This window comes from Coenobita brevimanus, chromosome 43, assembly GCF_032717465.1.
Source record: "Coenobita brevimanus isolate Jiangsu-jjx chromosome 43, ASM3271746v2, whole genome shotgun sequence".
NCBI classification, from domain to species: domain Eukaryota; kingdom Metazoa; phylum Arthropoda; class Malacostraca; order Decapoda; family Coenobitidae; genus Coenobita; species Coenobita brevimanus.
The window spans coordinates 7,455,001-7,473,203 of record NC_136996.1 but is presented as its reverse complement, the minus strand read 5'-3'; the positions used below and the strand labels follow the sequence as shown (position 1 = coordinate 7,473,203).

General features: G+C 40.8%; 1 protein-coding gene across 3 annotated transcripts in view; it reads right to left on the bottom strand.

Annotated features, from left to right (window-relative positions):
- The window catches only part of LOC145397813 (uncharacterized), an 856,770-nt gene that overhangs the window by 463,673 nt on the left and 374,894 nt on the right, over positions 1-18,203 (bottom strand). For all 3 annotated transcript variants that reach the window (XM_080270837.1, XM_080270836.1, XM_080270838.1), the window contains exon 5: positions 15,993-16,140. In XM_080270837.1, the coding sequence (XP_080126963.1) occupies positions 15,993-16,140 (148 nt within the window). The remainder of the gene's footprint in view (positions 1-15,992; positions 16,141-18,203) is intronic.

The window sequence follows — 18,203 nt, the reverse complement described above, 5'->3', positions numbered from 1 at the left end:
TGTAAGAAACTGGCAGGAGAGGATGGAATGGAAACTGAATGGACAGGAGGAAAGAGGAGAGGAAACTGGGGGGGGGGGGAACTTGGATGAGAGGAAGAAAAGGAGGAGAAGTTAGTCTTGATGGAAAATAAGACAGACGAAAGGGAAATAAGGATATGAAAATGGTAGATACACTGAATGAAAACGTATGAAGAATCTACAGTGGAGGGAAAATAATGGGAAACTTAGAGCACAGAAATAAGACTAAACTGATGGGAGACTTAGAACAAAGGAAAATGAAGGGAAAATTTAGAGCAGAGGAATAAGAGGAAGAAAATAATGGAAAAACTTAGAGGTAAAAAGAGAAGAAAATTATAATATTAGAGCAGAAGAATAAGAAGAAGAAAATAAAGGAAAAGCTTGGAGCACAGCAATAAAGGAAAGAAAATTATGGGAAAACTTAAAGCAGCAAAATAAAGAAGAAAATTATGGGAAAATTAGAGTACAGAAATAAGAAGAAATAATAAAAAAAAAAATAACTTAGAAGAACTAGAGGAAGAAAATGACAGGAAAACTTAGAGGACAGGAAAAAGTGGAAGAAAATAATGGGTAGATTTAGAGCAGAGGAAAAGATGGGGAGAAAGTTATGGAAAATCTTTGAGCAGAGGAATAAGGGGAAGAAATTTACGGGAAGTTTAAAAGCAGAAAAGGAGGGGGAGACTAAAATGGGAGGGAAACTGAGGAGAAACTTAAAGGACAGGAATAAACAGAAACCAAAGTGATATGGAAACTTGTAAAAAGACTTGGTGATGAATAAAAAATAAAAAGTGAGGGAGACAGAACAGAATCTAGAAGGAAAGGAACTGAGGAGAAACACGTGGGAGGAAAACTGGGAAACAAAGGAGGGAGGGAAGTGGGGACGTAAAATCGGGACCCAAACTTGAAGGAAAGAATGATTGGGGAGCTACGATGGAAGAAAAACTAGGAGATAATTTAAGGATGGAAGATTGCAACAGAGAGAGAGAGAGAGAGAGAGAGAGAGAGAGAGAGAGAGAGAGAGAGAGAGAGAGAGAGAGAGAGAGAAATGAGAGGAGAATAGAGAGGAATAAAACTTTGGAGGACGCCGGGAAATGAAGCATGGGTGAACGGAGTCTAACGAGAAAGGAAGAAAGATGTTACCGGATAATATTTTTTCACGAGGCTATTCTACACTGATTAAAATTTAGGCCAGTGGCAATAATAATAATAATAATAATAATAATAATAATGAATGAAGACGTGCCAGGGCTGAAGGGAACAGTGGTGATTATTCCTATTCCACTCTAGTATTCTCTTTTAATTAACACTGACACTTTTTTCAGCTAAGAATGAGTCACAGGAGCTTCAAATGGTCTGGCGTTCTAGTATCAGACTCCAGTTAACGCCAGACGATTTTATGTAGCTAAGAAGGAATCACGGGAACCTGAGTGTTAATAATATATTCGTAACTATTTAACCTCAACCATGTTCGGAACAATTATATAGCAACTTCCTACTTTAGGTATCAGCAGGTGATTTTACGTACTTGAGTGCTAATGTAAAAAGAAAATAAAGGAATACAGTAAAAACAGAACATGAAGGAGTATAATAAAGAAGAAATTACATAACTCACTCTGTGATTCACTCTCCTCCAAATAGAAAGTCTGTAGTTAGCTGGAACAAACTACTAGAACTGTTCCAATTTTGAAAAGGTTCTTAGTGATAGTATTAGTGCTCGTAGGATTCTGGGACTCAGCTGAAAATAAAAAATCGCGTGACTGGTTGGCATAAAATACTAGAGTTTTTCTGACCATGTGAAGGTAAACAACTACAGAACAAGGACTTTTTCTCCTCTTCTTTTTCCTCCTGCCTCCTGGTTATTTTCTTCCCTTAAGCTAGACTGTCCAATTGGAGGGGTAAGATATAGCCCTAATTAACCCTTTCCAGACGAGAGAACTTTCCCCAAATGGGTAAAATCGTTCGTATTACTGGACGTATATATTCGTAAAATAATACATCACGAAAAACAGGTTCACGAAAACAGAACAGTATCATAAAAAAAAAATACTAAATAAAACAGGGCATGTACAAGGAAGAATGTAGAGAAAAGAGTAATTATACGAGTAAGAGAAGAAGGCAAAAATACATAAATTCCTAGAGGATACGAACTAGAATTATAAAAGGGAAACTAATCTGAAGCAGGGGACGAAAGAGGAGAAATGTAGTAAAGGAAAAACAAGAGATGAGAAAAATAAAAGGACGAACGTAATCAATGACAAATGGATATGAGAACATTATACCCTGACTGTGAAAAATTACACAAAGAACCAAAAAGATCACCTCCCACACGAACCTTCATGGGTACGAGAGAGAGAGAGAGAGAGAGAGAGAGAGAGAATCAACGGTCAAAATTTTTACGGAAATTAAAGATAGTGATATGAATAAACCGAACTTTCAACCTGATCACAAAAGCTCACAAATAATGAAAGACGTCTAATTGTTTCTTGGTATCTCCTGGCCATTATATTTACATGAGGGACATTTGATAGCGGGATAACGGGAAGCAATTATTATTAACCCCTTCACTACAATTTTATTCTGAATTGTTCTTGCACCGTGACATTTTATTCTAAATTGTTCTTGCACCATGACATTTTTCTTCAACTCAGGAGACCCCTCACGTGAAGTGGTGAGGGACACTCTCCATTCAAACCATTACTGTGACTTTACGCTTCTCTTCTGTCTCCTTTTCTCCTACCGGCAAACGAGATAAACCCTTCAGTCTAGTGCCGCCTTTTAAATGTTATTACGGTCACCACAAGACGATTTTCTTTAGTTTATGAAAGATCTTTAGTGGAGATATTATTCCAAAAGCCTCTGGAAGAACCGAGAACCAAAGTGAATGACAAACAATCGGACTGAAGGCCTGGGGAGACCTCTCGTAGTGGGTGATTAAATCAGTTAGGAAGTCTCCAGCATCTCGGTAACTGATTAAGAGGTTAGAAGGTCTCCACTAACTCCTTCAGCCACATGACGTACTTAGTAGTGTAATTCTGCTATATTCTGATGTCTTGATTCTACAAAGGAAAAGCCTTTCTTACGGACAGGATTAATGAGGGTTATATGTCTTCCGTCAAGTCCAAAACTTGTCTTTCCTAAGCAGAAGAAAAGAAATAAACAAGAAGATTTCGCTATGATGAATATACTGACGCTTTCAAGACTGTGGAGTCATTTTTATTTTGTTTTCGTATCACCAAATGATTTATTCAACTTAAACAAACCGTTTTGTGGCGAAGTCGTTAGAAATGTTGTTATCCTCAAGGGCCTACTTTAGATTCCGCTCCAGGTCTTTCCGGTTGGCCGCATTATCATCTGTGTTCCCCACCTAACAAGCCTCCAGTGACGACCTCTGTGTACTGTACCCCACGCGTTTACTTCACCACTAGGGCAGACAAATCCAGAGCCACAAATACCACTTTGGAAAAACCGATAGAAGTGGCTACACACACACACACACACACACACACACACACACACACACACACACACAAAATCACTAGACAACGTTAAAATCTCAAGAGTATCACTAAAACTTTGTGAAATCTGTAGGATACACCTAAATTTTTGCCAAGAAACCCTAAAAACTGCCGCAAAATGGTGGTTAGTATATCTAAGTCTAGCAGGGAAACAACACTAACTTGGCAACACAATTCAGCACCCTGGCATTTGTCGCCCAGGAACATCTCACCAAATGATCAGATTTTACGTGACGATTTATGGCACTCCACCCAAAATCAGAGTGACTGGGATTCTCTCTCTCTCTCTCTCTCTCTCTCTCTCTCTCTCTCTCTCTCTCTCTCTCTCTCTCTCTCTCTCTCTCAAAAATATACATGTGTTTGTATTAAAATGGATGTAAATATACAATATTAGAATATCAACAGAAAAAATGAAAACTGTGCACTGAATAATTTCCCTCAACCCGTCCTTTCCCCAGCCCCCCTCGAAGTGTATTTCAACTGTTCTGTCCGTATCATCCCCCTGCGCCCCTCTTCCTTGCAGTATGACGGGCAGCGTTCAGAATATATACCCGCAAAGTAAAATTCACACTGTCTTATTCATTAATTCATTTCAGGAGAGATTTTTCTTCTCTTGGTCTCGCTTCTTACTAGGGTTCGTCGCCAAGGCCTCACGACTGCATTTCTGGGCCGCATTGCATTTAACATCATTTATATGCCTAAAGGTGTATATAAAGAAAAGGAAGGTGAGTGGTTATCGCCACCAAAGGACGGATGCTAAAACCAACCATCCAAACAGAGGCACGTGGTTTATTCAGCTTCGAAAGGAGTTAAGGCAAGTTCCACGAAACAGTACTTGTAAACTACCTTACCATGACGTTACATACACTGTTTTATGTTCAAATGTTCTTCCCTTGAAAACTGATGAATATGCTTGGAAGCAAAAACATACACAGAATAATGGTTTATTAATATACCTTGTCATCTGTTCTGACTCCTTACTAAAAATGCATGGATCTAGTGTCCTTCAAATGTTGTGAAATGCTAAAGTACACCCACAGGCAATTGCTGAGGGGTTACTAAATATTGTGTAACTTGGCTATCACCGCTTCCGCAGTCATTCCTATTGCTTCAGGACTGTAATCAGTATCACATTCCTCTAGTCACTCCCGTGAAACCCGAAAAATCATCATCATAATCATCAGTGTCTACATCATTATATGTACAAGGAACAAATTCACCATGCTCAAAATCAATATTCGACGCCATGATAACAAAATGATCCTTGGCACTCTCTCCGCGTCAAATACTGACGATTAGCACGGGACTCGGGAGCCGAGAGAAAGGGGAGTAGAGGAAGGAGGTGTTGGTAGGGTTCCCAGAAGTCAGTGGCTAATAAAAGTTTCTCATAGAAAGCAAAAATACGACTAGTCGGGGAGAGCGGAGTCATAAAGATGGGTGACTATGGGCTATTTGTGAAAGCTCGCAGCATTTCATTACGCAATCACGATGACACATACGCCAGACATCACAGGGTTGTTGCCAAACATGGCTAGCTGCCATCACGTGAACCACAATAAAGGCCTTGCTGAGAAGACACGCCAACTCGTGACATGTGATCGACGACACAAAAATCTGAAGCACAAGGTTCGTGCTGCTGCACTGACACAGTATGAACCTTGGACGAAACTTGGTGCCCCATTTCCTCTCGTCGGTCAGATGTTTTTGGTAAATCTCTCAGCACCTTCCCAGCCTCTCTGAATCCTGTATGTATCCATCATGAACATACAATGGTTAGTTTTGCGGTATGTCATGGACACCAATGACCGTATTATCGTCAGTTAAGGAGGCTCCCTAGTACTTTTTCATAGGCGACTTTTTTGTCTATTACATCTTCCTGTCCATATCCGTGTTACATATATCATCCTAATATCGCCATACTCTGAACAGATAACGTGTAAAAGGTTATTAACCAGCCATATCCCAAAATAAATCACCAAGGAAAATGTTTTATGGAATTTCCTTACCCGACGAGAATACGGGCCTAAATGATGTGGTATGTGCAGGATTTAAAAACAGTTTCGGTGAAGAATATGTTAATTCGGCTTTCGACTTTCTATGAAGTATCTACTAACAATTTCGTTCCTGTAAGGCACTGCTCATCCTTACTGGTAATACGACAGAAATCCAGAAGCTTTAGATGATGGAAAAGAAATCCTTTCTCTCCAGGGTTGTTATGATTTAAATCAAATTATTTAAATCATGTGATTTAAATCGATTTAAATCAAAGTGAAAAAATCATGATTTAAATCAAAATTTATTTTTTTAAATATAAACACAGTAAAAATGAAGAAGACAGAATGTGATGGATGTGTATTGTACAGATGCATCAAGTCTGCTTGGCCTGTACTCTTCCTGTACTGATCTTGATCAAGTCAGGCACAAGTGATTGCCTTTTGTTACAAGGCAAATATTAAAAAAACAGAAGAATGAAGGCAAGATCTTTGATAATAATAAGTGCTCCGGTTAGGAAAGCCTTTCATGCATCATGTCTTTTCAAGCTGCACTGCAACTTTTGGGTAATAAATGTATGATACCAAAATATGATTTCATTTAACATTGGTAAAGGCTTAGTACATAAAAAAAAGTTTTCATGAAAGTGAAAAAAAATCCAGTTAAAACAATCAATTTAAATACAAAAATCTGATTTAAATAAAATATAAAAGATTGAATTATATATATATATATATATATATATATATATATATATATATATATATATATATATATATATATATGTGTGTGTGTGTGTGTGTGTGTGTGTGTGTGCCATTTTTTTCCAACCCTGAGTGAGTAACCTCCCCATACCAAGAAGTGCTGCCTGTGGTGCACTGCCTTACTCCCACTTCCCGTTCACATTTATTATATTACATTTTGTAAGTCTGTTTATTTGAACAGTGATATTATAATCATGCCTAACGGACGCACTGCAGCAAGTGGGAGGAAAAAAAAGACTCAGTATGGTACTCTTCTGACAGAATTCCCAAAGGCACAAACAAGGTTGGGGGAAAAAAAAAAAAATCACAGGTTATAAAAAAATCTGATGTAAATAAAAAAAAAAATCCGATTAAAAAAAAAAATCGATTTTTTTTTTTTTTTTAATAGGTGATTTTCTCCAACCCTGGTTCTCTCTATTATCTTTTTTTATTGCCTTTGTAACTAAACAATTTTTTTATTTTGTTTATGCCCCTACTACTTCGATATATCTATATCTATCTATAAATCTATGTGTGTGTGTGTGTGTGTGTGTGTGTGTGTGTGTGTGTGTGTGTGTGTGTGTGTGTGTGTGTGTGTGTGTGTGTGTGTGTGTGTGTGTGTGTGTGTGTGTGTGTGTCATTTACTGTTGAGATTCTCCATCCACTTTTTACCCATAAGAATGTATTTTATATTAAAAGGAAAATATATCTAAAGAGACTATAAAAAGGGCTAATGAAGAGTTTGCTCGAAAAATGAAAGAGAACTTCTCGGAAAAAGTAAGACTGTTTAAAAAAAGAGAACCAAAAATGTCATAATGAATGTCTGGGCAAAAATTAGGAAAGTATGAAGGTGAATATAAAAGTAGGCTGATGAAAAATACGACATTGGAATCTTGTAATGGCATATGATTAATGGAAATAGTGAGGAGAACAGCAGTGGTTTAACCCTTTACGTCCTTTATACGTTATTTTTGGTATATTCTTAAGGTATTATTCAGCTTAGAATTGACTTTTCGAAGTATACAGGTTAGATTCAGAGGTCATTTACACATCCAATTCCCAGGCGAACTCCCAAACTGACTAAGATCAAGTAATTGAAGATAAAACAGTAGGTCATATTACTGAGTGTTATCATGACTGGGCCTTGCTGGTGTACAACAGAGGAATACGGTGAAATACTCCAGAATACAGGGCGATCCATACACAGGGTTCCTGTTCCAGACGAATTCTTGTGATACTGGGACGGCTCAGCAAGTTTTATCAACATCTATCCTGCTTCATATACGCATTTCCTACTCCCACTGCCACACCCACTCCCACACCAGCAGAGTCAGCCGTCTTCGCAACGTAAGAGATAACGCCAGGTGAGTTTCTAGTGTGGCGCTATTTATGGACCACCCTGGCAGACGTGAAGTACTCTTGGCAAAAAAATTAAGGGGAGAGGGGAAGGCAGTATGTGGTGACGACGTATACTGTATGCTGAAATAAAATGTAATGGGGAGAACACTGAATCGTTTAACGAAAACATGTCAGACAGCCTGAGTGCCTGGAGATTAACAGCTGTACTTATAAGTTCCTGGTGCAGAGACTTCAACGAATAATGGTAGGTGTGAAGAAGATGATGAGGAAGAAGACGGTGATGGTGGTCTGATATGGCACGTGAATGTGTGACGAGGCGAACTTTGGACACTGGTAAGTTAGAGGAAAGGACGGATAAAATTAGTTGGGAAAAAGTCGTGACAAGTGCTCTACTCTACAGACATTAAGCCAATTGAAAGGTTCTGCTCTACAGCTGTCATGAAAACTGCCATGATAAAGCTATGTGTGAAAAGTGGAGACAATGGAAAACAAGTTATAGTTTCAAATTTTCGAATGGTGAGTGACTGAGGTAAGTTCTTTCTCTTCATATCTTCCATATATTTTTGTTTAAGTTTTTCCTCTACTTGTAAATCCTATCAAATCCCTTAAGTAGTTACGACGATGGCGATGATAGTGATCTTAATCCTGTTTAGGTTACTGATGTACTGCTGCATATGGTCATACCCATAACTAATCAAATAAACCGTACAATATTACTTATCAGGATGAAGGTTAATGATTTATATTAATGTGTTCAAACTCACTCTCTCTCTCTCTCTAGTCCCACCAATTTGACAAAGAAAGCAGAAATATTGCTGATGACATTAGAAAATTCAAGAACATTACATAATCTTGCTATAACATAAGGTACTTTCTTGCTGTGAAATTAAACATCTCAATTGTATGTTTTTCAGTTAAACTAGCGGGGTGTGTGTGTGTGTGTGTGTGTGTGTGTGTGTGTGTGTGTGTGTGTGTGTGTGTGTGTGTGTGTGTGTGTGTGTGTGTGTGTGTGTGTGTGTGTGTGTGTGTGTGTGTGTGTGTGTGTGTGTGTGTGTGTGTGTGTCCGTCAGTGTTGTTGGTCTCGAGACCAGTTTGCCGTGGTCTTGGTCTTGATCTTGGTCTCGCTTGACGTGGTCTTGGTCTTGATCTTGGTCTCGAAGCTTTTGGTCTCGGAGTTTTGACTCGAGACCAGGTCGAGACCAGCAATACAAAGTGCATCGCGGCATGGAGAATGTTGGAATTTATGATCATACACGAAGAAAAATCATGGCTGATTCGATTCACGGCGCACAATGTTGTAGGTCTCGAGACCGGTCTCGAGTCCAGTTTGATGTGGTCTTGGTCTTGATCTTGGTGTCGCTTGACGTGGTCTTGGTCTTAGTCTTGGTCTCGGAGGGTCTGGTCTTGGTCTTGGTCTCGAGGTGCCTGGTCTTGACTACAACATTGGTGTGTGTGTGTAAATGAATGATGGACGACAACAATACAAGTAATGTCCAGTCTTACATTACTATTGCTACTGAGCAATCCACAGTGGTAGCAATTATAGTTTATTATGAACTCCCAAAAATAGAAATGGTATTAGCAAATTGAACTCTTTCACTATGAGGATCATTTTTAGGTACGATGCATCTCCTGGAGCGGCCCATTCAGTCAGGCCCACCATAAGCTTTTCCGGACGCACGGTGCTACATTAAGGTTGTCTTTAAAGGCGCCCCATATTACAGTCATCATGGTCCTGCATCTGTCTTGTAATTTTGTACATGTTTATGCTATTCTTGCGTCCACCAGGCGATTTTATTTACCATGTGGAGTTCTCTCGTAGCATTTGGGTTCATGAAGATTATATTTAACCACTCCTCTTCGACTAGACCCTCCAAAGATTAAAAAAAAAAAAAAAAAAAAATCCTGTGGAACTGATAATACTCGTAAACTGAAAAAGAAGCGTCATCGAACTGCAGAGGCTGAGTTTAATAACATCCGAAGAGTATAAAAATGTGAGGGGTAGTCTTGAACACCGCCAGAATGATGAGTGGCACGCCAAATATCGCAGCCAGTTCTCGATATTCGGTATTCGATATATTGCTAAGCCCGCGGCGCTGCATTCCCACCCCCACCCACCTGTATCCCAATTTCTCCGTCGTCCCCGTTTCTCTCTCTCTCTCTCTCTCTCTCTCTCTCCTGTCACGGGAGCATTTTTGATATCATTTAAACACACACACACACACACACACACACACACACACACACACACGAGGGAGAGAGATGCGAAGGTGAGAGAAGCGGTGAAAACAGAAGGAAAGTGAGTTCCACTGATAATTAAAAAAAAAAATACAGATAAAAAGAAAAACAATCATAAACGTACATTAGAATACATACGTACACACAGACAGACAGATCTAAGTGCTTCAATTTTCTCCAACACAACATACTTTCCCTTCGGTGTCACCTACGTTATTATTTTCTCACTCATTTTGCTCACAAATGTATACAGTTCTTTTACTTTCCCTTGCTGGTGGTAGATGACGACGACCACCATCCACTCATCTAATGTAGCGCTGACTACTTCTTCCTTCGCCTTCATCATTCTTCTTCAGTGTTCGCCCTCCTCTTTTCTATTATCCAAACCTGCCTTTTATTTGTATTACTGTTTTTCCCACGTACAGTGCTTCTACACTGAGTGACAAGCCTGTTCACTTCATGTAACCCAAGAAACCATTTACAACGCTGGGTGGCAACCATATAACCAAATAACGGGGTGATGGGGAGCCTACTATGGTGCCCCTGTTCAGTAGGGTTGACAGACGCTGATGTAGTCTATCCGGGACCCAAACCTCCACACTCTTCCCCGCGCCTCGCCAATGGTGGGAGCTGTCAGCTGCAAGGGAACATCGGTTCACTACATAGGATGGCCCAGCTACCTGTGGTTGATGGGTCTGCTCGGCAAGACAGACCGGGAGTATTTAACAACAACAATAATCTTTCCTTGGCCAACATTTTCGTCCTTTTGCACTTTACTTCACGAAGGAAAGTGGCAGAGTTAGATAATACTAAGGCTCTGGGTCCTCTTCGCTGCAACTGATAAGCATCATTTTCTAGTGTTAATCTACTGCTATGACTCAGAATCCAAGATGGAGAGATGGAGATTTTAGGCGAAATTAGGATAAAAGGAGTGTGGCTGATATTCCTCTTTCTCATAAATGTCTACAGTTTGTGCACGGCATTCTTTTCCCTCTCTACGCCTGACTGCCATTCTACTTCGTTTTATTATTCCTCAGTCAGGTATGTAATGTTACACACCTAACTCCTTTAGTACGACGATAGCTTATAAATTCTCTTCTTGCTACCACTAGGCTATTGTATTCAGCCTGGGAGAGACTTTGAACTAGAGGGGCTAGATACTGCCTCCTTCAACCCCTTTAAAAATCGTCTTGTGGCAGCAATATTTAACACCTGCTGGACGTCATTACATCATGCATGACCCAGGCTTCATCGTGGCTTCTCTAGCATAAACTTACTCTCACTTACACCAGTATATTTCATTCACCCGAAGGCAAGTCATATGAACCTGGGAGTATTAATATAGTCACCATTAACTCTCCCATGGTAAAGACATCTGTTATTCTACTCTAGCCGACTCCAAATGTTTGTTTCTGAGCGACAGCCACGGAACCCTAAGATTGTTAAATGACGTACCAGACAATTAATCCGACTTAACGTAGATACGGTCCTAAATCGTGCCCTACAAGCAACCGGGCAAATGATACATGGCAATATCCAACCCAAGGCCTTGATCCAAACCATTTACCCACCCACAAGCTCTCGGTATCGTACTCAGAGAGAGAGAGAGCGCACACGCACACACACACACACACACACACACACACACACACACACACACACACACACACATTTTTCCATCATCAGTATACATAACATACTCTGGCAGAAGATGCAAGGATCAGCACATAGAGTCACTTTTTAGAGCCATCTCCAGACCCTGTGACTGAGAACGACTGTGCAATATATGATCATCCTTTCTCCTATATACCTCAAGTCTGCCTATTATACGACCGATAAAATAGTTTAAATTGTGGCTGTTTACTTTCGACATCCAACCTCCGCAGCTGCAAACTTGTATATATATGTCCTGCATGTCGGAGAAGCCATAAAATGTGTTGGACCCAAAGCGAATATTATTTTTTGTTTGAAATTTCCCGGCGGACACCACCTTGCAGATATGAGCCATTAGACCAGCCTGACACCCGCTGACTGCCACACCTTCGACACCCAAAACACACATACACACATTCATTCATACACACACCTACGACATCTATAACGCACATACATACACGTACTACACCCATACACACATACACTCATACACACAAAATCATTCATACACACACTTACTACATCCATAACGTACATACACACAAAGGCATTTATACACACACCTACAACACCCGTAACGTACATCCACATACAGACACACACACACACACACACACACACACACACACACACACGATACACCAATGTACAAAATCACACACACACACACACACACACACACACACACACACACACACACACACACGACACCGACAATGCACATTAAAAATAAGACATTCATGCGGACTTGCTATTGCACAGGGTCGTGTGTGTGTGTGTGTGTGTGTGTGTGTGTGTGTGTGTGTGTGTGTGTGTGAAAATATACCTGTCTGATTTCAATTCACGAGTTGAATTCGACCTCCAGTTTCTGAAAGCGGGCAGTGTGTGCACGCGACACATAACACAATAATTGCACCCACGCTCGCGATTGAAAGAGACGTGTTTTGTTTTGCTTGACACGAGTATGTGTGGGTGGGTGGGTGGGTGTGGGTGCGCATGTTTCTCTGTTCGTGTGTCTGTGAATAAAATATCCCAGTTCTGACCCGATTTTAACCTGATTTGGTGAAAGAACTGATGGGGGGCCAACAGGTTTGCCTTTTTTTTTTTTTTATTTTTTTTTTACATCAGATCAAGGTCATAAGATCTGGACAAAGCCTGACCTAGTAAGACCCAGCTAAACAATTCTTGTCCGATTAGGCCACACATCGTCAAAAGGTTGACGCTAAAGCAAAAACAAAGAGATCTGATTTTAAGAACAATCAGTCAAAGGTCAAGGTCACAGGGCAAGGTAAGATTTTGACCTGTGTGTGTCTGTGTTCACAAAGTGACTAAAACAGCTTAATGTAATTTGGATCAATCTTAGTGGAAGGTTGGGGTCTATCAAGAGACTGATTTTTTTTTTTTTTTTTTTTTCAACAATACGTCAAAGGTGTAGGCAATATTGTTGAGTTATCTTAAACAGTTCTTATCCGCTTTTGATTAACCTTTGTGGAAAGGTTTAGAGTAGGGCATGGAAAAGGGAAGTCTATTTTAAGAACAACCAGTTAAAAGACAAGGTCACAGGGACGGGTCAAACATCAAAGTCACATAACAAGATAAACTTACTATCCTAGCGAAAGCGAGGACAAGTTACTTCAGCCGAAATTCACTTAAGAGTGTCAAGAAATGTTTAGCCTGGGCTGTGAAAAAGTCTCCCTCACCATCTGGGGAGATCTCTGTAGGAGGATATACAGTAGTACAGGTTGGGGTGTAAAAAAAAAAAAAAAGTATCCTTCACTATTTGGAGAGATTTCTGAAGGCTACTGTAGTACAGCTTGGAGAATAACAAAATATCCCTCGCCATCTGAGGAGATCTCTGTATGTTGCTATAGTAAAGGTTAGGGTGTTATAAAAAAAAACAAAAAGTATCCCTCGCCATTTGGGGAGATCTCTGTATACTGCTATAGCACAGGTTGGAGTGTAAAAACGTATCCCTCACCATTTGCGGAGATCTCTGTGGGCTGCTAACGCCATTTGGAGAGAGATCTAATAGCATTAAGGTGTGAAATGCGTGTATTACTCGTATGTGTCAAAATTCGCACCGGGCGTGCTCGGACACGTTCCACATGTTCAGTGTGGACGTCTGTTTCCAAGTACAGTTTTGATCTAACTGAGATCAAACTTGGTGGAATGATTCAGAATAAGGTAAGGACGAAGGGATTCGGTTTAAGAACACTCAGTACTAATCATGGTCACAGGGCAAGCTCAAAGTTCGATCCATGTGTGTGTGAACAAAATAATACTTTTTTTTATTTAACTGTTGCTATACTTAGTAATATGCCTGAGAGTCAGCCACGTTTCGCATATTTTTTTTATGCAATGGGTCAAAGTCATGGTCACATAGCAGCCATGGTAAACAGTTTTTATCCGACTTTGACCATATTTTGTTGAGGAGTTTAAGGTGAAGGGGATTCAGTTTTCAGTGCAATCTGTCAAAGGCCAAGGTCATTAGAAATATCAAATGTTCCACCCCAAAACTTCACTGGTTTTTATTAAATTTTAACTAACCTTGACGAAAAGATTGTGGGTCAGTCAAAGATGGGAAGATTCTGTTCTGAAAACAATGGGCCAATGTCAAGGGCACGGTGCAAGGTCAACTCACGACAGTTTTGATCCAATTTACACCAAACATTACAGAAGGGCCGGCAGGTGAGCAACAATGATGTAATTCCATTTTGAGAATAATCAGTAGAGGTCATGGTCACAGGGCAAAGTCAAATATGCGTCCTTAGACCATTTGTATGACGCAGGTATTGCACTCTCTTAGAGCTGGTTCTTTTTCTTGCTGCATTTATAGTTCAGATTCGTATATTGCTATGAAACATAGCTACTAACAGGCATCAACTGCCTAATATACCGTACACAAGCAACATAAGCTCATCTCCCCTACGCTTTGCCAGCAAGATAACTAAGCAAGTTACACACACACACACACACACAGCGCGCACGAGAGAGAGAGAGAGAGGGGGGGGGAAGCATAACATTTATTATTGCTAAGTGTATCATACTGACTTCATCAGCCTCATCATAATCTCAACCCCGACTCCCACCTAAGAGTCAAAGTAACACAGGTTCCAGAAACAAAGGGAAAGGACAAAAGTGGAACTATTAAACAGAATGCTCAGTGTAATGGTCCATATACATCATACAAACATTACCTAAACCTTCGCAACTTTGGCTGCAGCTCAGAAGCAATAACCAGCCGCACATTATTTTTTATATACAGTTTTTAGATGCACTTCACGGTCACCTGTGAGATAAGGTCGTAACGTTGACAACCAAGTTAAGAAATGGGATGCAGCCACTGTCATCTGCATACCGATATATATTCCATCAACCCACTTCGATCCCTTGTCATTCCCTTAGCTTCTTCAACTTATATACCTCACTTTCATATATCCGTACATCTTCTTGGCCTATCACGCCTCCTGCCACCTTCACACTCACTCCCTTCTGTCCTTATCGCCACAATATTTGCATCCATTCGCTCATTCTCTCTGTATGACTATAATATCCGATTACATTTTCTTACCTTTTAATTAACTGTTATCTGCACCCTACATCTTAAACAACTTCTTCCCCCTGATCAATAAACGAAACCAACATTCCTTAACAGTCCTATTGCCACTGTTCCCACTCTTGACTTTTTAGACTCTTTCTCTACCATATTTACTAAGACCCATACGTTAATGTGGGCAATTCTACACATTACAGTAAACCATACTCAGTTGCTCCGTATCATCCCATTCATGGCACTGGTTAACTTTCTTCATTCAGTCAGTTTGCCCCCACTTCCGCTTGTTACATCTCTTTACTATTTCTGCAGTGGGATACTATGCTTTTTAATTTTCACAAACTCACGTCACTCTGTTCACCAACACATCACAATGAGTCAGCTTCTGTCTCAACAACCATCACTTTACTCTTATCTACATATACTTAAAAACCATGCTGCTCAGAGGCATCAATGAACTCTAAACCTGACTGCATAAACCCTGCGTAGTTTAACAGGCAGAAAACCATCATTCGTATGCAGCAGGTTTGAAATACTCCACCTTTCATTATTCATCACCAGCTTCACTAACTTTTCCATGACTTATTTTAACTCTCATTACCCCATCCATAAAAATAAAAAAAATAAAAAAAAAAAAAATAAAAAAAATCAATTGTTCGGAAAATGGTCCGTGTGTTGCCCGGACCGCTGGAAAAAGAACTTTAGTGTTTCCTTATATTTTCCATCCCATCCATTTAAACAAAAATGCGTACACATATACACACTACACATTTATAATGCATACCCCTTGGCGTGAGTATATCAAGGCACCTACCTTAAGACTAGCTGATATTACATACCCCTTAGCGTGAGTGTGGCAGTGACCCTACCTGGAGACGAACTGATATTGCATACCCCTTGGCGTGAGTGTCCCCCTACCTTGAGACTGTTGATGGCTTGCCTCGCCTGCTCCAGCTCGTACGCCACCGCCTGCTCCCTCATGATGGCGCGGTCAGCCTCCTCCCGGGCAGCTGACACCGCCGCACGCACGTCACCACCGCCCAGCCGCCCGGTCTCCAGATCCAGCCTGGCAACACATGCCGACAGTTAGTGTGTGTGTGTGTGTGTGTGTGCATTCGGGCAGTAAAAGTATATATAAACAGAGAGGCAGATTGACAGATATACATGAATATAGATAGATAGACAGATATGTAGGCAGAGACAGATATGAATGGACAGACAGACAGACAGGGACCAAAAGATATATATATATATATATGGGGGGTCGGTGGTTGAATCGGTAGACAGGTGGCTTAATCGGTAGACAGGTGGCTTAATCGGTAGACAGGTGGCCTGCAGTCCTAATGGACCCAGGATCGAATCCCAGCTGGGGCAGTGAAGAATTTAAGGAACTGAATTTCATGAAAAGCAGACTTTACTGATCTATCAAAAGACCCGCCGACATGTAAAAATACCCCCGCTAATACCAGTACACCAGTCCTTTATGAGACTGCCCTAGCATGTATTCAATAAGGATGATGGGTGTTAGCGCCGAAGTGGTGACATGCGGAGGTGTGTAAGAGGATTTAGGATTGGCCCTGAAGCCTTTGCCTAGATTCGGACACATCAAGTACATGTACAGTATATATGTAGTCCTACACACCTCCATTTGTTGTACAGTGGTAGAGTGTTCGTTTCGTACACGGGTGAGCCAGGGTTCGCGCCCCGCCAGGGTAATAAACTTTGGGAGTGTTCACCCGACCACGTAGAGCATTGGCGGACACAAGGGGTGCTGTGGCTGAACCAGTGTCGCTTACTATAAAGTATATGCTTGCACCCAGTCGGCTTGCGCGGGCCGATTACACTTGGTTCACAGACTACACACACATCCAAAGCCACTCCTACACTACAATTACACTAACAAGCACTTCTCACCCTACATACAATCTCTACTAGACAGCCTAAGCCACTTGGTAGAGATACATTGGCTGTATCGTCCCGACTTCGGTCGGGATAGGCCGGTCCTGCAGTGGATACTCAAACGGCTGATGATGATGATGACACACCTCCATAGGCGATAAACATGTGTTTCGCAGGCCATAATGCTGGTGCATCAGGGTAGAACATGGTCGAACTCTCAATTTATTTCCTTTGTTTGTACGAAAATACCGTGCGTCCAGCCAATCAGTACATCTCTGCGACGGAATCTTTATTTTTAGGCTGCGGCCACACCACCCATCACCTGGGCATTAGCACTGTACTGGACGGTACCTACTACCATACAGTAGGGGTATGAACCAGACGCTTCCTTTTGATAAACGCCCAGAAATATTTAAAGTTATTGTCCTAAACTTTATTTCACTATTTAGGAAAAGAAAAGAGAATAATGGGAAGGAAGACGATAGGACAGCAACACTGTTCCCATGCACGATTTTAATGCATTTTTCGTTTTCGAGATGCAGCACATATGAGGTAATTTTTGGCTCTGCTGCTAACTCTTAAATCAAGGATTCAGTGAGGCCAAAAATGCTGCATGAATGATTTAGCGGCCGCTCCTCTCTTAACGACCAGAGGCAGCACAGAAAAAAATGTAACTCCTGAAATAAATGTCGCTATATCAGTGTTGAAACAGTCCAAACGTATATTCAGTCGGGGATAAAAGTTCGCCTAATATTTCACCTTCTGATTGTCGCTTTCCTCTACCTGCTAATATTCCTAAGCTGAGTGAAGCTTTACATGGCTCTCTACCGTATGATGCTCTCTGATATTATCCAGCAAAGAGGAAACAAACGGACATCCCTATATTGTGAAGAAAACACAGAGTTGCATTATACCTCTCAAACAAAGTGTATGGATGTAATATTCGCTTCGACAGAGATTACACTCTCATCCCATGCAGTACAAAACGAATATATTCCAGCATTATGCCTAAATTTCATCGATAATGCATGCCACTTTACGATACTGCGTGCCGAGTGTTACAATATATCGCATAAATCGAACGTTGTAAGCAGACATAAATAACTAGAAACATGGATTATAGTTCAACCTCATCTGGCGCGGCTTTTCACTTCAAACTAAATTCACTGGAAAATAAAGGACACACAGGCGAGTAGCGGCATTTGTTACCAGGAAAGAGGGGGCGGGTCG